This window comes from Eufriesea mexicana, unplaced genomic scaffold, assembly GCF_001483705.2.
Source record: "Eufriesea mexicana isolate 0111107269 unplaced genomic scaffold, ASM148370v2 scaffold571, whole genome shotgun sequence".
NCBI classification, from domain to species: domain Eukaryota; kingdom Metazoa; phylum Arthropoda; class Insecta; order Hymenoptera; family Apidae; genus Eufriesea; species Eufriesea mexicana.
The window spans coordinates 518,802-543,521 of record NW_016908756.1 but is presented as its reverse complement, the minus strand read 5'-3'; the positions used below and the strand labels follow the sequence as shown (position 1 = coordinate 543,521).

The window sequence follows — 24,720 nt, the reverse complement described above, 5'->3', positions numbered from 1 at the left end:
GGTATGATGAATTAAAATTGATCACGGGTTAGGTTTCCATGTGGGAAATTTGAGAAGAAGGAAACTGGCAACTTGGGTCTAGCTTGAGATAGGACAATGAAGGTTTGTGAATTTGAATTGTGGTGACCATCCTATATTTATCATCAGAAACTCACCGAATTTGATGGAATTTGTGTGAGAGTGAGACAATTTGCAAATAAATATTTCACACGTATTCTTTTTCATTGACCATTGTTCGTGTTAAGGGGGTGCAAACAGCCATCAAAGATAGAGGTTGCAATTCGCGACTTTTATAAGAAAATTAATTTGTACAAGTAGTATACTATCACTTGCAAGTGACAGTAACCTTTGACAGCAAATCAGAGATAGATACTCTCCCGATCTCGCTTTTACCTAACGATTCGTTGCAATCCGACACTGCCACAAATAAAATTAATTTATAAAAATAACATATATTAAAATTCGGTGTGTACGGGTTGCATATGATCCCTAGCTAGTGAGAGCAACGCTTGATCGTCAATCAGAGATAGGTATTCCCCTAAATTTCGTCTTTATCTAACGATTCGTCGCAATTCGATACTTTCATAAATAAAATTAATTTGTACCAATAATGTATATTAAAATTCGGTGTGTACGAGTCGTATACGATCCCTAGCTAGTGATAGCAACCCTTGACAACCAATCAGAAATAGGTACTCCCTCAAACTCATTTTTATCTAACGATTCGTCGCAATTCGAGACTTCCATAAATAAAATTAATTTGTATAAATAATATATATTAAAATTCGGTGTGTATGGGTTGCATATGATCCCTAACTAGTGATAGCAACCCTTGACAATCAATCAGAAATAGGTACTCCCTCAAACTCATTTTTATCTACCGATTCGTTGCAATTCGAGACTTCCATAAATAAAATTAATTTGTAAAAATAACATATATTAAAATTCGGTGTGTACGAGTCGTATACAACCCCTTGCAAGTGACAGCAACCCTTCACCGTCAGTTAAAGATAGGTGTTGCCCTAATCTTGTCTTTATCTACCGATTCATTGCAATTCGAGACTTCCACAAATAAAATTAATTTGTAAAAATAACATATATTAAAATTCGGTGTGTACGAGTCGTATACGATCCCTAGCTAGTGACAGCAACCCTTGACCGTCAATCAGAGATAGGTATTCCCCTAAATTTCATTTTTATCTACCGATTCGTTGCAATTTGAGACTTGCACAAATAAAATTAATTTGTAAAAATAACATATATTAAAATTCGGTGTGTACGTATCGTATACGACCCCTTGCAAGTGACAGCAACCCTTGACCGTCAGTTAAAGATAGGTGTTGCCCTAATCTTGTCTTTATCTACCGATTCGTTGCAATTCGAGACTTCCACAAATAAAATTAATTTGTAAAAATAACATATATTAAAATTCGGTGTGTACGAGTCGTATACGACCCCTAGCTAGTGACAGCAACCCTTGACCACTAATCAGAGACAGGTAATGCCTCGAACTCATTTTTATCTACCGATTCGTCGCAATTCGAGACTTCCATAAATAAAATTAATTTGTACCAATATTATATATTAAAATTCGGTGTGTACGAGTCGTATACGATCCCTAGCTAGTGACAGCAACCCCTGACCGTCAATCAGAGATAGGTATTCCCCTAAATTTCGTTTTTATCCACCGATTCGTCGTAATTCGAGACTTTCCCTTACCAGGGGACTTCCCTCGACCCAGGAAAACCCAGAGATCGAGAGATGAAGGAGAGGTAGGCCAGCGTTACCTTATAGAACGCGATCCACTGGGCCTGGTCGTGGCTCTGCTCCCGCCTGGGAATGTGCTCTCTCAAAGCGCCCTCGTCGACGACGGTCGTCTGAAAGCAAAATCGGAAACGCTGTTAAACCGGTCGACAAGACAAATGATCGTTGCAAAGGCGCGTTGGAATATCACGGTGGAAAGGAACGATCTCCTTTCTTTTCGCGTCCCGACGCGAGCAATCGAGACGTCCAGACGAGGAGTAACGCTCGCAGCGTGGAATTGGCACCGGGCAAACAATGATCGTGAAGGGGACAGAGCGGCGTTCGAAGGCAATTGCTCAACCCTTTCGCCGCGAAGGACATGTGTGCACGCAGAAGCATATGCGCATATGTTTCTATTGTGATTAACCCCTCGCGGTTTCTTTTCCAGGCTAATCGAGCGAACGGTTCGGTGTTGTAACACTTATCTCGCGATATCGAAACACGCTGCATGTACAGGGTGGACCGTGCATAACCCGGCCACGTTGATTCATTCGGGTTATTCGGTTGGTGAAGAAATTTCAAAATTTTGGCTCCTGTTTGGAAATGCGACGTGGGACAACAGTACCGGAAGATGAGGAGAGAATTTTATTTCATTTTTACTTTAGAATTGCTACAGAATTTAGATGATCAGACCATTGAGTTATTTATTGGTAATGAATAATGCACTGTATAGATGGCTACATACAGTTGTTTTATCTACTGCTAATAGCCTATTGGTACCTGTAGCGAAAATTTGATCTATCCACTGATCTCTCTAGAATTGCTATAGAATTTAAATGATCAGAGAATAGACTGTGGATTTGGTTTTATTAGTGTGAAAGCAAGTGTGTGAGGTCGAGTAATGGCACGAATGTAGATATGTATGTTTTTAGAAGTGTAAGTGGAAGATCTAGAATGCGTGCAGTTGCTATGGATCAGAGTCAATATGTTATAAGGAAGTTCAGATTGCTATAAGAAGCGTGAGAGCGAAGAATTAGGATATAAGATGTGTGTAAACTATAATTTTATAATAAATATACAGTTGTTATACAACAAACTCACATAGATAGGCAATTGAGTTATTTATTGGTAATGGATAATGCACTGTATAGATGGCTGTATGCAGTTGTTTTATGAGTGACACTAGGTATACGGGATCTGTCAATTTGACGGATGGGTTGCTCCAATTATATGATTTGATGAATTATACTAGAAATACTAGGGGGATTAAAATGACTCGTTTTGAACATTCTATTTTCGCGATTGCAGAAAATATGCAGTTGCTTTTGGTAAAAATTAGAATGATTTTAATAACCCTGAACTGTTAACTGTAACGCTGTCAAATTTTCCTTGTTGATAACACTTTGCCGTATAAATGGCGTAAAATTCAAATCCTGCGTGATTTTTGGGACATCCCATATATTTATTTAATTATACTATCTTTATTTTGATAGATGACATATGGAGAAGTATTCAATTTTAATTAACCACTGTATCTCTAAAATCATTTACAAATTTTTAACTAGAAGCTTCTGAATTGTCTAACGTTTCGAAATATCATAGTCATAATCCAATTTTATCACTGATGGAAGTCACCACATGTACAGTGGCCAATTAAAATTAGATACAACTTCAGTCTTGCATCTCTGCACACGAGTATTGACTCTCAATCACCATATATTTCAATACCAGAAATGAAAATTAGCTACCAAATATGAGACAATAATTAAATTAGACGTAACTACAAATGATTTTCTATTTTTATTTCAACATAAACGGTATCACCGAGGTCAGAAAAATATAAAAGCTTCGAATGGTCACATCTCTCGGTGCAAAGAGTCAACACGATTATTTTTAATTAAATCGCAGTGCGAATTAAGTCGATCGTGCTCACCTTGACACGGCTCAAAGGTAACTGCGATTCGATCGAGTCCTCCGTGACAGAGCTTTGCAGCAGCAGGGCGTGGGAAACGTTCACTCGTCCCTGCGAAACAAACATAAATCACCGTTGAACCTCCTCGCATCAACCCTATAACATCTTTCCTAAAATCTCCTTAACCCCTTGCACTACGTGATATACTATGACTGAGTGCGAAATTGCCGCGAGCTCATTCCAGATATTCATATATGGCCCCAGACTAAGACCACGTGTCAGACTCGTGATATTCATGTTCGACCCGAAATGCCGACAACGTGTCAGGCTCGTGATAATCATGTTCGACCCGAAATGCCGACAACGTGTCAAACTCGTGATATTCATGTTCGACCCGAAGCGTCGATCACGAGTCAGACTCGTGATATTCAAGTTTGGCCTAAAATTTCCATCACGAGTCAGACACGTGAAAATAGTGCAAGGGGGTTAAAGGAAAAAATTCTAAAAAGCACAGAGAGAAATTCGTTTACCTGCACGACAGTGAGGACCTTGTCAAGGAACTCGAGGCACTCTGGAGCGTGTCCTCGGACAAGAAGGGTGAATCCGTTGCTGGCGATGTCGGAGCTGCAATCAGAGGATAAAGAAGATCAGTGGGGTGACGAGAGATCGTCGTTGGACGATGCGAATTGCTCGGGATAAATTATCGGGACATTCCGTGCATACGCGTGAGTCACCGTGATACGGTAGTCGACGGCTTGACAAGATCTCCCACGTGAAGCGGCGTGTCGCCGCGATTTCTCCTCCGAGTCATGCCAGCAGAGTGAAACGAGTCATTCGTCGTGTCGACACGTTCGCGCGCGCGCGAGGCCACGGCCTGATCCATCGATCAGCCCGATGGATCCTTCCGATCTGACCTTCGTGCCGGATTATCCCATGATTCCCTACGCTTCTCGAACAGCTCTTGACACCCAATAGCGACCTGACGAGGTCATCGATGACGAAGAGTAATAATCATTCAACAGTACACCGATCTATTTGTTTCTAATACCTGGTTCCACGTATTCTGAATTTCGCGGGAAAAATTACGGGAGGCTTTTAAATTCAAGGGAGTGTTCTTGTGGTGCACGGTTTGGAAAAATCGATTATGTTTTTTTTTACACTATTGGGAAGTGTATGCTTTCGAAAATGTCTGTGTAAAAGGATTTGCTCGAATTCGTAAAATTGGCGAAGTTATAGATGTTCAAAATGCGGAGGGTAGGTATTGTACAATGGGGAACGAAAACTTTGAATGCGTTTTTCTCGAAACCGTACTTTTTGAACTAATTGACGGGATATCTCGAGTTCTGGTTGATCGATTGGCTCCAAATTTGGAGGAGACCTTCATCGGATGTACCTTCATCGTGTGAACAACGGATTTAAAAATCCGATAATTTTTTCTATCTTTTTTACCACCCAAAGTATGAAAAGCATGGGTAAAATCAATTTTGAACTTCAAAATGCTGCCATTTGCTTTAATTTTCGAAATTTCCTTGTTTCGGTGGTTCATGTTATAGCTGTATTTATACTAATTGAGATGCTGCTTAGTTTGTTCGTTTCAGATAACCAGATCTAAATTCATCAAATGTGGACATATATGACGTCGACTGTCGACTTTCCTGACATCACGACCTTCGGAATCGACTCTATACTGAGAGACAGTCACAGACCAACTGTTACGTCAACTGTCACATTAACTGTCACCTTTCGTATATTACTTTTAAAACGTCAAACTGCCATTATGAAAAAAAGGATCGATTTTTTTCAAAATTTCCGGCTGTCATGCACACGTGTACTTCCGAGTGGTTTCAGCAAAGGCACAGTGGATCATACGGTGGTATCGAATGCAGGAAAAGCGTATCAGGATCCTGCATTACGCTGCGACACGTGGGTGGTTGGCATAAGTGTGCAGCGTTTCTCACGCGGCTCCAGTGGCAGCCGACCACCCTCTCCGCCCGCCCCTCATAGCCTTTTCATACACGCGGCGATCATGCATCCACTCGAACAGTGGCGTATGCAGCGCACAATGCCGTCCTTTGTACTCGCGATCGCTTTAATCCACCTCGAGCCTCGCGCTAGCTTTCATGCCTTCGATTGACAAACGAAAATCGCGCAACACGGTCTATCTGCATTCGTCACGGAACACCCAAGGAATCAGCCAGTGCAGACGGTATTATTCGGGACACCCGTTGCACTCGCTGTATCGCATGATCGATAACTAACACAGAATCATTGATCTCGAAATATTCCTTCCTGCAGATAATCAAAACGTATACCTGCTTTTGAAATAATTAAACTCGTATCGAGATAAAACTGCAATTAATTCTTTGATTTGCGATTTAAGTTTCGGATAGTGGGTGCCATAATCGACAACAACGTCTGTCACACGTTGAGCCAATTGAAGAATACCGATTATCATCTAGTGCCAAGTAATAAATATTATTAATAAAATATCAAGTTGGTTTTGCCTATTGTATTATTACAATATGTTTGAGTGTATTAAATATCAAGATTTCGATTTCGACTGTGTGTATAATGAAGTTGACCACCCAACCATTTATGTTCCTAATAGTGGGTGCCATAATCAAGAACAACGTCTGTCACACGTCGAGCCACTTCAAGAATACCGATTATTATCTAATGTCAATGATAAGAGAAGAAAATAATTAATATTATTAATAAAATATCACGTTGGTTTAATACCCCCTCCCCCATTGTCACATATTCGAGCGTGTTAAATATCAAGATTTCGATTTCGTTGTGTATAATGAAGTTGACCACCCAACCATTTATGTTCCTAATAGTGGGTGCCATAATCAACAACAACGTCTGCCACACGTCGAGCCACTTCAAGAATACCGATTATTATCTGATGTCAATGATAAGAGAAGAAAATAATTAATAAATATTATTAACCCTTTGCACTCAAGAGGCGACTGTCGATCGCCATTTAATCAGATTCTATAGATCGATGTTAATATATTAAATTCAAAATTATCCACTAACGCGTGGAACGTGGAAGTAAAATAATTCTACGTCTTAATTTCCATACGGATTTCTTATGTATCGTTTTAAAAATATTGTCAACCGTATGGCAGAAAGTCTTTGAATTACTATTTTTCTCTAATGACAAAATCGTCGAGTGCAAAGGGTTAATAAAATATTGCGTTGGTTTAATACCCCTTCCCCCATTGTCACATATTCGAACGTGTCAAATATCAAGATTTCGATTTCTGTCGTGTGTATAATAAAGTTGACCACCCCTGGCAAGGATTCGATGAATGGTGAAATGATAGTTTCCGAGACGACACAGGCTAGGCTAGGCCAAGATATTTATTGAATTTACAGGCTGTTTTCATGCACGGTAATGATACGTTCTCAGCGTCACGGAACAGTTAGTCACGCGTTTCCCTGAACCGTCGATCGATTCGATAAGCCAGCCGATTTTTCCCCTGGCTGCATTCGCGATCGCACGAAGGGACACAGAGTCTAATTGGATAGTACAGGTAATAGTGTCAAGGCGCAAGAAATCGACGGAATGGGATAGCCGCGAGTAATTTGGGTCCGTTAGAAAGCAATTCTATTGTATAGGTGTGCAGAGAAAACCGTAATGCCTGTTAAAATTTCCATCCCCAGCGGAAACGTCGAAATATCTCACGATCCTGTGTATTCTCCGCACGATCGACAGCTGGAGGAGACAAATCGAGGAGCCACCTGCCAGCCGGGCGTTTACGAGCCATAACTCCGGCAAAGAAATGTCGACTGTCTGACAAAACGTAACTACCCTGTTCGAAAGAAGAAGGATCCCTTGAGGTAACAGGGAAACCACGGAAGTCGGCGGAACTGACGCAACGTATTGCATCTCAGGCCTCCGAAACGGAGACCACGAACGCTAACGCGGCATTTACGCGTTCCTCGACGCGATTTCCATGGAAAATTCTGCAACGCGAGAGTCGCTCTCAATTAACCCCGGGGACCGTTCGTGACACTTGGATTTACAATTCGATCGTAACTGTCTGCCTAACCTAACGCCACTGCCCATTGCCGTGGAAGAAACTCCGTGTATTAGCAGCATTGTGAAGCCGAAGGTTGCCGGTAAAACAGCGCGTTTCGCGACAGCCTTATACCTAAAACCGCAACCGAACGCGCTTCCTGGGTGGGCAAATGTTGTCGGGGCCTCGGAGAGATAGACTATTGCTTCGAAGTTGACTGAGATGCGACGTCTCTTCGTTTGGAAGGTAGAGAGAACTCTGAATGCGAGTTACTGAGACCCTAAGTCAACAAGGATGCGATATTTCTTTGTTCTGAAAGAAGAAAGAAGTTAGAAAGAAGTTTATGTGCGCATGAACACGCCTCGAAATCGACGTTTCACTGTTTTGAACGCATTGGAAACCCTAGATACGAGTGAACACGCACCAAAGTCGACGCTTCTCTGTCCTAAACGCTGCAAAATCCCTGAATGTGAGTGAATGCGTTTCAAAGCCGACGTATCGTTAATCTGAACGCTGCGAGAACTCTTGGCGCGAGTTACTATGCTTCAAAATCGACATCTCACTGTTCTGAACACGGTAAAGACTCTGGACGCGAGTTCCCGCGCGTCAAAGTCACCTAGAATGCGACGTTTCTGTCCCGAACGCAGCGTAAGCCTCCGCCGGTGCAGCTATGGCGCGTTTAGAATCCGCTGGTGGCTCAAGGCCACTCCCCCACCACGCGCGACGCGTCATCCCCACCCCTGCGCGCTCGATACCCGATACAGGCGTAAATCAGCGCTGTCCATGCCTCGCGAGCTTCCCCCACTCCCGCCATCCACACTGTTTAAGATCCGACTATATACGATGTCTTTCTAACCTTTCTATCTGATACGGTTGATATAAGAGTCCATAAGAGAGCTTCACCAGTAAAGAATACCGATTTAGGTGGAGTCTCCGGCTTCGTATTCCGCGTGTTCGATAAAACAACCGTGATGGCGCGAACGGGGAGAAATTGGGACGAGATTCGCGTTTCAAGGATCTCGAGGAAGTAATTAATTTCGTTGATATACACGTGCGTAGAATCCAATTCCTAACGACGATAATCCAGTTTGCGACTCGTGTCAGGCGTCCTGAGTCAATTTGTTCGAACGGCGGCTCGCTAGAGAGCGCCAGTGTCGCGTCAGGAGCGTCGTTAGCGGTTGGAGCCCCCTGTCCAACGTTTCGATTAATATGCTCGGAGGAAAGAATCGAGTGAAATACGACGGTGATAAGAATCGAGCTCGTAATTACGACGCTGTCGTCGACCGTATGCAAATCGGTGTCGTCCTCGCGGAGAAATTTGCCAACGACCGGGTCGAGACAATGGTCCATTAGCATGGAGAGAAATATTGCCGTGAATTTATCGCTGGATATCCCTGGGGTTATTATCGCGAAAATAACTAGCACGGATGTTGCACGTGTCTACGCTTGTCTATCCCATTTTTCTGTTTGTCTTCCTCGCGAGGCGTAGAGGAAAATTATAGGAAGTGAAAGTGAAACTCAGTCGACGAGTCGGTCGACGTGTAAATCTGCAAATGAAACGAAGAACGCGAAATCATGGCGGGATGCATAAGTGGAGCGTCAAGATGAAAGAATTATAATCCATTACACACACCATCGTTGTATTCGTTTGAGAAAGATTAAAAAATTCACGGCTCATAGAGCTCCTGCATATTCCACGGCTATCGCGCACGGTGTGCATAGTCGAGGTTAGGGGAGCCCCGTTTGTGCAACCTGTCGTTCGCCTGGTACTCATTTAAAATTCCGATAAGAGCACACTCGTGTCCCATTGACGCGACGATTGTCAGGCGAAACGTTGTACTAAGAGCTCTTAATACACCTGCAGCGATCGATCAGCATACAAATCTGCGCATTGAAATTGCAGACACCTCGATAGCTGGATGCGGGGCTCTAAGCGGTCGCCATTACAAGCAATAACGCTCTCGGCGCACGCGAGGAACACGTGTACTTTGGATCATAAGAGACCATAAACCCCGATATCGACTGCGTTTCTAAGAAGCCGAGAAACTGCGGAATAATTCGCGAGACACCGATCCATTTAATCCACGATAGACCCGGACACCTTCGAACAATTCCGAACACGATCGAACACCTCCGATGCACACACCTACCTCCTAGAGGTAGGCTGCCAGAGATCTCGGGCGGAGAAACCAGGGAGAACCCCGGTATCACGGAATCCGAGGTAACGACAGAGGGTGCCCAGCAATCCGGAGGAGCGGAATGAAAGCAGCCAGAGCAAAAGGGAGCAAGGTGATCTAGCCTTGGTGGAAGAGGAGCGAAGCGATAGGAAAAGAGCGGTCTCGAGAGAGGAGATAGGATCTCGGAAGTGGGTCGACAAACTGCAGTTCCAGATCTTGGTCCCGCGGGGAAAAGCGAGATAGCGACGAGGGACGTTTCGCCGGGCCCGTTACCCGTTAAGCAGCGGACCAGAGGGTGGCTGGGAGACGCGGGAGGGACGATCGAACGATGGAAGGGGCCCGGCTAAAAGGATTGATGCACGTCCATAACTCATGCAGAAATGCGGTCAGGTGCACAACTGGATCGGCCCGAGATCCCCCGCGATCCTATCTTCGTGCGATCTCAGCGCGCCGTGACTCTCAGCTTCTCTATGCAGCGATACGCGATACGCGACGAGCTGCCAGATGAGAGGTTAGCTTCGAGACGACCAGCTTTCGGGTCGGTGGTGGGGGCACGACTTGGGCGAGGTGATTGGAGTTTCGGGTGGATAGGTTAGGTTGCTCGATGGCGGGAGTTTGAATCTGGAAGTTTCTACTGTTAGAATGCAACGATGGGGTCTGATGGGCTAAGCATCGACGGACTATAGTCTCCTAATTCAGGAATCTTGGGTCCCTTTTGTGAAAGGGACATATATGCTTATAATTATGAAAGTGGTCTAAGTTATGGACTTAAAAGGAACGATTTTATTATTCATTTCGTGTTGCATTCGTATATTTATTTTCTACGAAACAGTGAAGAATCGAATCGATACATTGAGTTTGTAGCTTTATCGCAATTAATTTTATAATTTATTATGTATTTAAAGACCGAGGGTTTTAATATTTCGGAAGCAAATATAAGTAAGTTAGACCACTTTCATAATCATAGGCGCATATGTCGTGCAAACGGGGCCCATTTTGTTTAATTTAGTTCCAAGTCAAGAATCGTGGGTCTGAATCTTGTTCACTACTGCTAGAATGCAAGCATGATGCCTAATGTGCCAAGTATCAATGGCCGATGTATCAGTTTTGGGGATATTAATATAAATTCGCCAATTTCAGTTTAACAATTAATATTTTTCTTATGAAATCACGTGGTGTGAATTTTCATCGAATTAATTTATCTTATTCACTTTTAATATGAATCTGGATGTACATAGAAGGACCAGGAATGTAACATGGGAGACAAACATATACAGACAAGTGTGAACAAAGTACCAACAAGGTAATAAAAATAAATAAATATAACAACGAAATTATTTCACGTTCACATCACTCTTACACGATTTGACGCTTGCCTTCATTCTTCAACAAATTACCACGAACACCATTTACGCGAATGGAGTTTCTCAACTAGTGGAAAACTAGTGGAAAATGTGGGACAGATTTTTCCCCGGCAGCACGACAAACGTTAAAGAAATTCGAGGTTTCCCGCCAACCATTCGTCTCGTTATTGATTAATCACTGAAAGCGTCCTCCTACCGGTATTGAGATCCCGAAGAATCTCAGTCGATAAACAGCTGTATGAATACCTCGGATTCGACAGCTCGAACTTTGTACGCGTGAACGAGGAGTCGGCACCCGATGATTGATCGCCTGCCGTTTATCAATCACGTTTATCAAAGGAATTTAACTAACTTTGTTAACGAGAAACGCGGCCCTCCTCCCTTCCTCCAATTTTCCAGAATTCATCAATCAGTCGGTAAGTGTGTCAATTCGAGGAAGAAACCCGCAATCACGCGAACGTATTATCTCGGAAGCATATTAATTACCGCGTGCAGCTCTTTCCATGAGAAAAGTATTTCCTTTCCAATCATAGGGCGCGACTCCGAGATCGCATAATGCACACAACGATTCCAAACACGCGATAACTTGCACGTATGAGGTACACACAGGGTACGCATGTTTCGGACGAGTGAAAAAGGGAAATTCAAAGGTCGATTTCACACAGCAAATCGTTTCCTTTCTAGTGGAACACGCATGCAAAGCGTATGGAAAAATCCACACCTCTATAGGAACCAAGGAAGCAAACAAAATCGAATTCCAAACGAATAAAATACCGTGAAGAGGTCAAACAAACATTTTCAAACAGACACCAACTATATACATAACCAAAACTCACTCTTATTACACAATTAAACAAACAGAATCTAATTCCAAGGAAAAGGAAATCCAAAGAAAAAGAAGGCAAACAAACACTTTCAAACAGACACCAACTATAAACATAATCAAATCTCACTCTTATTACACAACCAAACAAACAGAATCTAATTTCAAGGAAAAGGAAATCCAAAGAAAAAGAAGACAAACATACATATTCAAACAGACACCAACTATATACATAATCAAAACTCACTCTTATTAGACCACCAAATAAATACAATCTAATTCCAAGGAAAAGAAAATCCAAAGAAAAAGAAGACAAACAAACACCTTCAAACAGACACCAACGATAACCATAACCAAATCTCACTCTTATTACACAATTAAACAAACAGAATCTAATTCCAAGGAAAAGAAAATCCAAAGAAAAAGAAGACAAACAAACACCTTCAAACAGACACCAACTATAAACATAATCAAAACTCACTCTTATTAGACAACCAAATAAATAGAATTTAATTCCAAGGAAAAGAAAATCCAAAGAAAAAGAAGACAAACAAACACCTTCAAACAGATACCAACTGCATCCGTATTCAAAACTCACTCTTCTTACTAACTAATTAACTAATCAAACAGAATCTAATTTAAAATGAACAAAAAGCTAAGGAAAAAGAGGACACGCAAACAATTTCAAACAGACACCAACTGCATATTCGTATTCAAAATCCACTCCCCCTAGACAGAAAAATAAAAAGAAAAATGAAAGAAAAGCCAAGCAAGAGAAGGAAGAAGAGACAAACCGTTTCAAACATACATCGATTATGTATATACATAAAACTCGCTCTTCCTAGACAACCGAGGAAACAAAGATGTAATTCTCAGCGAAAGAAAAGCAAGAGAAAATAAGATATAAGAAAGAAAAGGACAAAGAAACGCTTTCAAACGGACAGCGATTACCTACACAGCCAAAGCCCGCACCTCTCAGTCAACTAAACAACCAACCAAACAGGATCTAATTCCAAGCTCGTAAAAACGGAGGAAAAAGGAAGAAAACGGAGGGAAAAAGAGAGAAAAGAAACGTCGGCGAGAAAGGCGTGTGAAAATTCATAGACGAGCTTCACGCAGGGTCCGCATCGTTTTGTCGTCGCGCGATCGATAAATAACGCGCAGCCTGTATCCGCGGGTAATCCCCGGCCACGGACAGGCCTCTGCCTACCGCTATGTCAACGTCGGTTTTGCGCTTTCCCACTGAGCGAGCGCCGGCAGGTAGAGAGAGAAAAAAGGGTGACAAACGAGGAAAAACGCTAATGAATGCCGCGTAACCGGTACGCTGATTTATGGCGATCGTGTTCCGCTCAGGGGATCATTATGACACTGTTGGCTTTCGTCGGCGGATTCCAGCGGCGCCTGGCACTCGCCGCTTTCCTCCGCGCTACTGCAACCTATCGACGCGCGGCAATAATGGACACGCGTAACGACCGCAAACTTTCTCAACCCCGGCGACCTTCCGCGTGCCCGTTTGGGGGATGCGCCAGGTGAAAACGCTCCGTGGCGCTCGATTGTCTCGCCTAATCGTGGGAAACCTTCCACAAGGAGGCTGCACTCCTCGCTTCCCAGTATCATTTTTTCGCCGCTATGCACCGTGCACGTGGCACCGAATCGAACGTATACGGACCTGTCCACGTGTCTCCAATTTACTGTCAACCTTGTGTCTGTGAATGACTGTCAACCTTTGTCTGTGAATGACTGCCAACCTTTGTCTGAGAATGACTGTCAACTTTTGTCTGTGAATGACTGTCAACTTTTGTCTGTGAATGACTGTCAACCATTGTCTGTGAATGACTGCCAACCTTTGTCTGTGAATGACTGTCAGTCAACGGTGTCTGTGAATGACTGTCAGTCAACGGTGTTTGTGAACGACTGTCAGTCAACGGTGTCTGTGAATAACTGTCAGTCAACGGTGTCTGTGAATAACTGTCAGTCAACGGTGTCTGTGAATAACTGTCAACATAGGGTCTGTGAATGACTGTCAACCATGTGTCTGTGAATGACTGTCAACCTTGGGTCCGTGAATGACTGTCAACCTTGGGTCTGTGAATGACTGTCAACCTTGTGTCCGTGAATGACTGTCAACCTTGGGTCCGTGAATGACTGTCAACCTTGTGTCCGTGAATGACTGTCAACCTTGTGTCCGTGAATGACTGTCAACCTTGGGTCCGTGAATGACTGTCAACCTTGTGTCCGTGAATGACTGTCAATCTTGGGTCTGTGAATGACTGTCAATCTTGGGTCTGTGAATGACTGTCAACCTTGGGTCCGTGAATGACTGTCAACCTTGGGTCCGTGAATGACTGTCAACCTTGTGTCCGTGAATGACTGTCAATCTTGGGTCCGTGAATGACTGTCAATCTTGGGTCTGTGAATAACCGTCAACCTTGTGTCTGTGAATGACTGTCAACCTTGTGCCTGTGAATGACTGTCAATCAACGGTGTCTATGAATGACTGACGATAATTCGAATTCTAGTCTTGGATGATGATCAGTGACCTTTGGATCATCAAGATGTCCTTGCACGAGGCAAATTATCGATATTCTCGTGCACGTGATAGAGTGGTGCGATCTCCATCGCGAGGAATCTCGATGGAACTTTGCTCTCTCTCGAAGAATCCTTAAAAGTTCATGGGAAACCAGCTGCTCGATGGTTATTTATGAACATACGCGGCATGTTACGCAGCCCTGATATTTGAAATTTCGCGGGGGATCTTCCACGTTCGCCATGAGAAACCGCTAAAGCGAGGCATTAATTACGCGCGCTTTACGTTTACGACGATCGTAATTAAACGTTTATTATGTCTAGCCGCACTGGAACTTCGGCGTTTAGAATTCCCTCTGGATGATTGTCCCGAGTTTCCCGCGCAATTCCGACCGCGCATGGAATAGGCTTTGAGCAGGAGAATTTCGCCAGAGGCTGTGCGAGAAATCCACTTTTCCAGCTGCATCGTGCCTCTCCACGAGATCTCTATTAAAACTACCGTCGTATTTATCTCGCATTTCTTATACAAAAATTGGAGAATTTATTCACATAATTAGCCCCAGGGATTTCAATTTCTCCACTTTTTACCCCTTCGAATCAACCCTTTCACGAGGAGCAGAATTAGAAGCAGCAATTAAATTAAAAAATAATTCATGAATATATAAGTATAGTGGAGATATGGGCAGCGGTGGCGCTAGTGAGTTAACTGCAAAATCATATTTAGCCTGCCGAAACACTCACTCAAAAACAAATAAAAGGCTGAAAAATTGATGGTAACAATACAAGACTCGTAGTAAGAAGAAGATTGCTAGATCACATCAGTAAAGTTACAAAACATAATAGTTTAGGAACATGTGTGTTTAGGAACATGAGTTAATTGCAAAATCATCGTAAGACTTCCGAAACGCTCATTAATAAACGAATAAAAGATTGAAAAATTAATGCAAACAATACGAGACTCGTAGTAAGAAGAAGATTGCTAGATCAGATCAGTAAAATTAAGAAACAATAGTTTAATCACAAATACTGTGAAGATATGGACAACGGTGGCGCTAGTGAGTTAACTATAAAATCGTATTAAGACTACCGAAACGCTCACTCATAAACGAATAAAAGGCTGAAAAATTGATGCAAACAATACAAAATTCATAGTAAGAAGAAGATTGCTAGATCACATCAGTAAAGTTACAAAACATAATAGTTTAGGAACATGTACAGTGAAGATATGGACCGTGGTGGCGCTAGTGAGTTAATTGCAAAATCATCGTAAGACTTCCGAAACGCTCATTAATAAACGAATAAAAGATTGAAAAATTAATGCAAACAATACGAGACTCGTAGTAAGAAGAAGATTGCTAGATCAGATCAGTAAAATTAAGAAACAATAGTTTAATCACAAATACTGTGAAGATATGGACAACGGTGGCGCTAGTGAGTTAACTATAAAATCGTATTAAGACTACCGAAACGCTCACTCATAAACGAATAAAAGGCTGAAAAATTGATGCAAACAATACAAAATTCATAGTAAGAAGAAGATTGCTAGATCACATCAGTAAAATTACAAAACATAATAGCTTAAGAACGTATACAGTGAAGATATGGACCGTGGTGGCGCTAGTGAGTTAGCTGCAAAATTGTCTTAAGACTACGACTAAAAGAAAATTCCTCATCGAAAAGAACCCCAGCCACAATGAAAACCTCGACATGGTCATCCCTAGTTTAACACCCTACCCAACATCTCGCACACCATCGCAATCCCTTCGAATTTCTCATTTTCTCTGACGGAGCCTGCGGTCGGATACCGTGGAGATGGCAGGAGGTATCTCGAAGCCCGGAGGAGCACGGTCGAGAGCAGCTCCTCTCCCCACGGCTGCACGGGGCACCATAAAGCCGGACGATCAACGATACCGCAATAGGCTGCCGTGGCTATCGTACGTGATATGTTTTACGAGCCGGCCAGCATACGAGCGCGGCTAAACGAGCCAGCCCGAGAGGACTCCTCTGCTCCGCGAGTCCTGGCACCGGGGGCCGCAGCATCCTTTACGACCGCCTTTCGACTCCTCCGGCCCGCTGACAATCGGACGGCAGGCTAGAGAGGGCCCGTCGTCCCGATCGAAACGGTTCTTAATCGCGATCGACCGGCACGAAAAAACACGCGTCCGGGCGTTTACGGTCGTGCCACGGCTCGCTGCCGGGGGATCGTGCTCGTTTGCTGGCCTGGTACTAAATAATTCATCGGCCTGCCGCTGCTTTTGGTCAGCCAAGAGCGGGGTGGGGCTGTTTTCTGCGCTTGGACGCATCCCGTCGCGTTTCTGCGATTCCTCGAGGACGCCAGTAGGCGACGAGGCAGTGTTATAGAAAACTATAACCTGACAATTTCCCAATTTACGTCCTATCTAATCGCCTCTAAGTTCTAAATATACCTCTTACAGGAAGATGATCCAAAATCGAAGACCAGTGCAACGAGGATCTCGAAATGGGCCATTAAAGAACCGTATAGTCAAAGGAAAAACTGTGATCGGCTACAGGGAATACCGATAGATAGCTAGCATAAGTCGATTCTCGATCAGGAAATTGCAAGGCAGGCTATTGGAGGCGCTGGAACAGCAGGCAGAATTGGCAGAGATCCAGCGGTCTCGATCGATGGCCGAGGCTCAGGGGCGGCGGTGGCGGCTCGGCAAGGATAGCAATAAAATAAATTGGCTTTATGCCCGATTCTTATCAATGAAATATGCACTTTCTCCGAACAATAGACATATTATGTAATGCGAAATATATTCAGTTTCCTCGTGTTGCACGCTTTCCTCGATACGCCGCGATAATGGACGATCGTTATTCAAAATTCTATTCCCCGACGCGTTAAGTGGCGCATGATTTACCGCCTTTCCCGTCCCGCCGGCCTTTATTCACCTACTCGCAACACTGCGTGAACACCGTTTTAATGCCGACTTCGATACGATCGAAAATTCGAGCGAGAATTCGCCGCGAGAGAAAGGGCGACACCTGTTTTCCGCTCGCCGTTATTCATCGCCACGCGGGGACAACCTACGCGCCCGTTCGTCAACATAATCGCTTGCGATTAGCCGGTTACACCCGTCGAGAAATCGCGAGATAATTGACTAATCAGCAAAAGGTACCATTTTAACGCGTTTTCCAAAATTTTTGTGACAATTGCAAGTTTGGAGAAGGAGATATTTTTAATTTCGACACAACCTGTACATAATTTTACACAGTATCTTTCTTTATCGTGTCACATAGCTCCATTCTTCATCTGCAAAACCAAATTTGGTTCGTCATCGTACGATTTTTTGTTTTCGAGATACAAAGATATAAGCAGCAGATGTGATAAATAGATTAACTGTATAGGTTATTTCAAAATTAAATATGACACATGTATGCTATCCTTTTGTCTGGGAGTGTACTCCTGTTTAATTATGCGATCCATATTTGACAACTTCAGATGCACCAGTTATTCCAATATACATTCGTCTATACTGCACCTTTAGCGCCCACGAATAAGCGTTTGGGCAGCCGTAGTGCGACTCTCCACTTAACTCACTAGCGCCACCACGGCCCGTATCTACGACAAGGTGCTTACTGCACATGCCACATCATTTACACAACATTGTTGGCTCAAATATTTTAGCAGGCATCATGAAAGGCTTAATCTCGTTTTCATGAGCTGCTTCAGTTCCCAATCTTATTTTTCCCAGATAAATAAGCTTCGATTAATGCACACGATGAACTTAAAATGTTTTCAAGATTAATATCTTCTCATGACGGGTTATATACTGTGAGGAAGTTTCTCGATCAGAAGACGCGTAGAAATTCGTGATACCTCGGGGAAGCTCCGAGGTTTCACCCTGAAGAATGAACACGAAGGACTGGTGACACGAGCATGATAATCTCGAGGGATATTAACGACGCCGTTAAAGTCGATGAGCTTTCTAACGATCGAGCGATCGTGGCCGGTTCGAAAAATCGGACGAATTTCACCGGCTTCTCCGGCGTCTCTGATGACGGGGCCTCGTCGAGATTCCCGATAAGATTCGTCGACTACGAGGGTAATTGAATTATCGGTAATTACCTCGGACGGCGATTTTTCAGCCGGACGCCGATTAATTAAAAAGCAGTGTCGCGACCCGGCTTAATTAATAACCGAGTGTCACGAGTTCGTCCAACCGGGGGTCCCGGTCGTCGGCTAGGGAAATTCGTAGGCGAGCGAACCTGACGAGCCGATTTTGCACCTCCGACCGTGGCGCAAATTATGGTGGGCGTGTCGTCGATGTCACGGCCGTGGAAAATTATAATTATTACGGAAACCCGTCGTCGATCACATGCGATACACGCTGGAAAGCTCTGCGGACCGAGCGGATTAATGAATCGCCGTTATTATTCCACGGTGATTGCCGGGAAAAGCGGTCACCGCGATAAATCGTCGATTTTCGAGCGTAACGTACGAAAGGAAGGTTAATGGCGGCCTGGGAGAAGTGTACCGTGGTTTTGCAACGATTCCGCTTTTTCGACGGTGCGGTGTTTATGGGTCGAGGCACAAAATTGGAGTAGCCGTTGCACGCGATCTATGAAAGTTCTGTTAGGCGTATACTAAGCGGTACCGTGATTAGGAAATAGGATTCTACGCGTAAAAATACGTAGGAATGGAAGAGCAACATTTTTTCGTCCGACGTTCCATTTTCGAGAAACTCGAATTTCAAATTTCGTGGCTGCGTCCATTTTTATTTAACGATGTGGATTTCACTGTAGATTAACTGTATTTATATTTGCACGTATTTCTAGCGTCTATAAGATAGGTAGCATGATAGAATGGCGTCAGATACTGTGCGTGTAACGAAATCCGTAAATTCAAATTTCCCGCGCACCCACGAAATTTCGAACTCGATTTTCTCGAAAACGGGACGTCGAACGAGAAAATTTTATTCTTCATTTTTTACTTGCTTTTACGTGGAGAGTCATACACGGCCTGTTTGGAGGTAGGTTTGTGTCGATGTTGAGGTAAGAGATGTCGAAACAGGCTAACATTATGATAGTTACGAATACACGTGTCCTTATGTCCTTAAAAATGTCTCTGAAGTGTCCTTAAATGCGTCGACTAGGCGAATAATCTTTCTTTCAAGGACACCTAGTCCTGCTCTCAAGACCTGTCACGCGTGATGTCAGTAGAGTCATAAATAACGACCGAGATAGGTAACTCGGGGAAGAAAGGGAGCAAATGGTAGGTATATACGTAACTGTTAGAGGAACGAGTGTCAGGTCATCTTTGCCTGAGTGGCATTCCGAGTGAAACCTTAGAACGCTTCTTAACACTAGAATTACCGACTTGTAGTAGCTATATACACCATATAGGGATAATAGTAATTAACACTTTGCTGACGAGTACATTTAGCAGACATAGAATATACGGGGTACAGTATGTATTGAAAATAGATCGTAGACCGGTGATTATGAAAGTGGCCTAAGTCGTATTACGTGACTCGCGTATCTCTTACTTCGAAATATTAAACATATTGCAAATTGAAAAATTAAATAGCAAGATTACTTCGACTATTTCGATAGGCTCAGGGTCAAAGGATTTCGACAGTCATACTTTGACAGTCATGATACAACAAATTTCAACCAGATCAATAATTCTAGTGTCAAGAAGGCGTAATAGTTACTCAGGAACATTATGAAATATTCCAAAATGAAAAAAGAAAACTGGAAGCAGGGATCTGTATAATTACCTGGGCAAACGAGCGAGGTAGAGTAGAAACGACGACAGGTCTTTGACAGAGATTGCGTCTCTCCTGGACGGCTCGTCCTCGAACTCGAGAACGGGTCTGCCGTGGGCATCCGTGCAGCCTGCAACACAGAAGTTCGAAAAATTAATTACCCCCGAGATAGTTCGCGTAGGCCCGTGCAACGCGTTGCGGGGCACGACGACGTAGTTGGAGCGATCGGCCGAATATATTTCGTCCATCGACAGGCAACGCCCCCATTCCCCCACCACGGCTCCGCTGCGCCGAGCGACGCGCCGCGACGCGGCCATCAGCCGAAGCCAGGAGGAAACGCAGGACCCGCGAGCCGGGACTCACGAACCGATCGATACCGCATTAACGGCGTAATAAAAGTCGGTAACAGCATTTGATTACAGAGCGTGATCCGATTCGGCCTGGTACCGAGCTCGATCGTAATCTTTAGTCCGGCGTATAAGTTATTAAATGATCGGCTTTTAGCCGTGCCTATCTCGCTCAGTCACCGGAGTAGGTCATCTTCCGGTAAAATCTTCGGCCCGGCCGATCGGCGCGCCGTGTGTGCCCGATGAAAATGTAATAACCAAACACGGCCACGTAGATCCACCGCGGGGATAACCGGCGTCAGCTGAAATAGGGGACATCGTAAAATCTTATTGTCTTAATCGTGACCCGCGACGCAGCAATCGGATGTCGATGCCGCCGCGCTATCGCGCAGCATCGGCTCGTTCGATTGACGCACGACCGATGTTGGCCCGCGATCTTGTCGTTGTTCATCGATTAGACGATATACGACCGATACGATCTCCTCATACTGCTGGATATACCCGGATTTATCGCAGTTCGCTTTGACTTTCGTTAACTTAACCACCTGCGGTAAAAAGACGTGTCACGCACGTCGAGATGCTTCTGTTACCGGAACATCAGCAACGTGTTACACACGTCGTCAAGCGATTGTTGCAGAAAGAAAAATGACGTGCATCGCACGTCAACTGTTAATGAAATTCTTTACCGAGGCACAGCTTTTGCTTGCATTTCATCGTGTGAAGTTATCAGTATTGACCCTAGACTGTAAAATGGAAAGTGATAGTGAAGTCAGTGATATTATTTGCGACCCGAAGTGATTTGCACTCGACTGTTCTGGCACGCGCAATCGTGAATTTCTTTGCACCGCGAGTGGTTAAAGATGGTTGAGAATTGGGCATGGGGGTGGAGCAATCTGTAGAGGCGTTTTAATGTCGGGGTGACAGGTTAGCTCATTTTTGAGTATATTTGTGAGGCTTGAAAAGAATTGGGGTTAGGTTAGGGTGTTAACGTAAATGGAGGGTGCTTAGGAAATAGATGTGAATTTAATACGTGCAGGTTAGGTCATTTTGGAATATATTCGTGTCTTGGGAAGGATTACAGTTCTGATATTCGGGTGTTCGCATATATGAGGAGAGTTTTGGAAATGAATGTCAATATTTCGGAGGATATATATGCACGGGACTCGTGCATGGCTTATTCTTCAAGTTATGTTTTGGAAATTATGTTTGATAAGAATTTGATTATTTTTTCGTGATAAAGTTTCGCGAAGGAGAATTGAGTCCTACCTTAAAGATGACCACTGGCTAACTATTACTCATAAATTTTCAAATATACGTGTTTTATCAATTTCAATGGTCTCACTTACAGATCGACGATAAATTATTGATAAATTTCTGGGGGGTCAAATTCGTATCGTGAAAAATTCTACTGGAGGATCTTCGCACTTCCGGTTTCGAGGTCTGGAGGCCTGACTGACATGCGCAATCACGTGCTTCCGACACGTGCCGTTGCGAGGCAATGAACGTAAGCGCAACAGCTTGAAATCTGGCCTAAGGCGATCGCTCAGGGCGTTAATGATAATTCATAGTGACGTAAGTTATACAGGCGATTACGTGGCCACGCGATGATAATAGCCAAGGTCAGTGCGAATTCTCGACACTTAACACTATTTGCTACCGTGTGACGTTCGAATAATAGTTTTCTTAACCCCACAAAATGACCCTTAATGTATACACACCTGGGACCACTCCTCACATCTTGAAAGTATACCACGTAAAATGAAAATTCACGAGAATATCAACACTTTGACTGCCATGCACATTTTATATGACACGCTCAGGAGACCACGATAACATTTCTATTATACTTACGACAAAATGATGAATTACTAAATAATATAGCAAGAACAAGAAATGGTGGAATCAATGTACTAATTACCCCCTAGAAATATTGGGTTGGCAACTAAGTGATTGCGGATTTTGTCAATAGATGGCTTTTGCACGTTTTTTTGTTTTGTCAACGTGTTCAAGGCACCTAATTTATATCGTTTTCTTGTTGCTTGGACTTCCGTCTTTAATTTAGTTGAAAAATTGTATCTATTAGTTATTTAGTTTCGTTTTTATCCGAATTTAAAAATGGAAGAACAAGACGCGCATTTCGGACATATTTTACTATTTTATTTCCGAAAAGGCAAGAATGCATCGCAAGCACACAAGAAGTTACGTGCAGTAAATAGGAATGAAGCCTTGAAAGAAAGACAGTGTCAAAATTGGTTTGCTAAATTTCCTTCTGGTGATTTTTCACTGAAAAATGCGCAACACTCTGGCCGCCCAGTTGAAGTTGATGAAGATGAAGGTGAGATTGCAGAGAAGCTCAATGTATCGCATACATGCATTAAAAAAAACTGAAAACGGCTTGGCTATGTCAAGAAACTCGATCAGTTTAAGGAAATTCATTTGACGTAACGCATTAGCATCTGCGATTCGCTTCTGAAACGCAACGAAATTTCTGAAACGACTGATAACTGACGACGAAAAGTGGATACTCTATAACAACGTTAATCGGAAAAGATCGTAGGTGATGCAAGAAGAACCAGCCCAGACGACACCAAAATCTGAGATTCGCTAAGAAATTTTGTATTTTCCTTCTCATTTAAAATCCGTAATCATTTAATTGCCAAACTAATATTTAAATCCTGCTTCAAAACTTGTATACCACTAGTGATTGCACACAAATAAGTCCCGCGTGAAAGGCGTCCCAAGTGTACGAGCACGCAGCAACTGTTCACATCCACCGACACACACGTTCACCTTCGGAATTGCCATAATTCTCGGAGCCCCGGCGTCACCCATGACACCCGTGTCGCCGAATCTTCCTTATTGCCCAAGATCACGAAACGAATTTCCAAGAACGCCGCGTTTGTCCGCGCGAAACGACCGACTAAGTACCGGCTTCTGCTTCTGCGGACGCTCACGTTCTTCCGGCCATTTCACCGGAAGTCGCGCGCGCCTCTGGCGGCCTGCGCGAGAGTCCAGGCGTTACTCGTGACAGCGAGGACGCAGGGTCCCTCTAGCGGCCGCCTTAACGTCTTCATCTCGCGGTGAAACCGCTCGTAGAAGGTAATCGATCGGTTATGGTAATCCGAGCGGCTGGATCGTTAAAAAAAGGTCGCGGCGAGCAGCGTGATCCTGCATTTCCTTGCTTCGAGAAATCACGCTGGTCGGAGCAGCGTTCTCGATGTTTACGACACGATTAGCCGTGCCCGTTCTCTACCCCGGTCGCTTCCCGATTTTCTATGCAGCCTTCGGCGACTGTTCACGTGTTTCCGTGGAAACGTGCGAGCGTTACGAATGGTCAAACGATCGGGGGGATTTTGTTCGGAGAAAGTTATCGAAGGGGTGCCTTCTGGGATCCAGGGAATCCAACTAACGACGGGGACGAATTTTTATGACGTTATTGGTACCAGGAGAATGGTGAACGAGTAGTTTTTGAACGTATTTGGGAGGTGACTAATTGTGAGGATTGGTGTTTGTTGAAAATAAGATATACCTTAATGTATATACAAAAATTAATCTCTCAAGAGAAATAAATATATTTTCAAACTATGTGCCCAAGAGGTTCCTGGAATGCATAAAGTGTTAGATAAGATTTAGCTGCAATCGCATACCCTTTTCTTCACTCTAGTTTTGACTCTCTACACGAACAGTTAGAGTACTTAAGATATATCTTCCTTAGGATAGAATGAAGATAATTACAAAATACAGATAGTCACTTCTTTTACCCATAATCCAAATAGTGCTAGATATTATACACCGTCATGAACCAATTTCGAAGATTCAAATAAGTGAATAAAATTCTGCAGTGCAACATGAACTGTCAAATTCCGAAAAACTGGTAAATTCATTAAAATAAAACAATAAATATTACGTTCTTCACTGCTAACTAATATTATGAACAAATGATGAAATATCGAAAAATAAAGATTCGTCGTTTCCCCCTAAATGAACATCTCAACTCGGAATTCTTTGTTCCTATCAAACCAAAAATATATAGCACAATGCACACTCTCCCATACGATACCTCAACGG

At 43.4% G+C, this 24,720-nt stretch overlaps 1 protein-coding gene across 1 annotated transcript in view; it reads right to left on the bottom strand.

Moving 5' to 3' along the window:
- The window catches only part of LOC108546051 (uncharacterized), a 536,976-nt gene that overhangs the window by 168,546 nt on the left and 343,710 nt on the right, over nt 1–24,720 (bottom strand). The window contains exons 7-10 of the mRNA XM_017897970.1: nt 20,318–20,435; nt 4,186–4,279; nt 3,677–3,766; nt 1,788–1,877 (exon numbers count right to left, since the gene is read on the bottom strand). Coding sequence (XP_017753459.1) covers nt 1,788–1,877; nt 3,677–3,766; nt 4,186–4,279; nt 20,318–20,435 — 392 coding nt within the window. The remainder of the gene's footprint in view (nt 1–1,787; nt 1,878–3,676; nt 3,767–4,185; nt 4,280–20,317; nt 20,436–24,720) is intronic.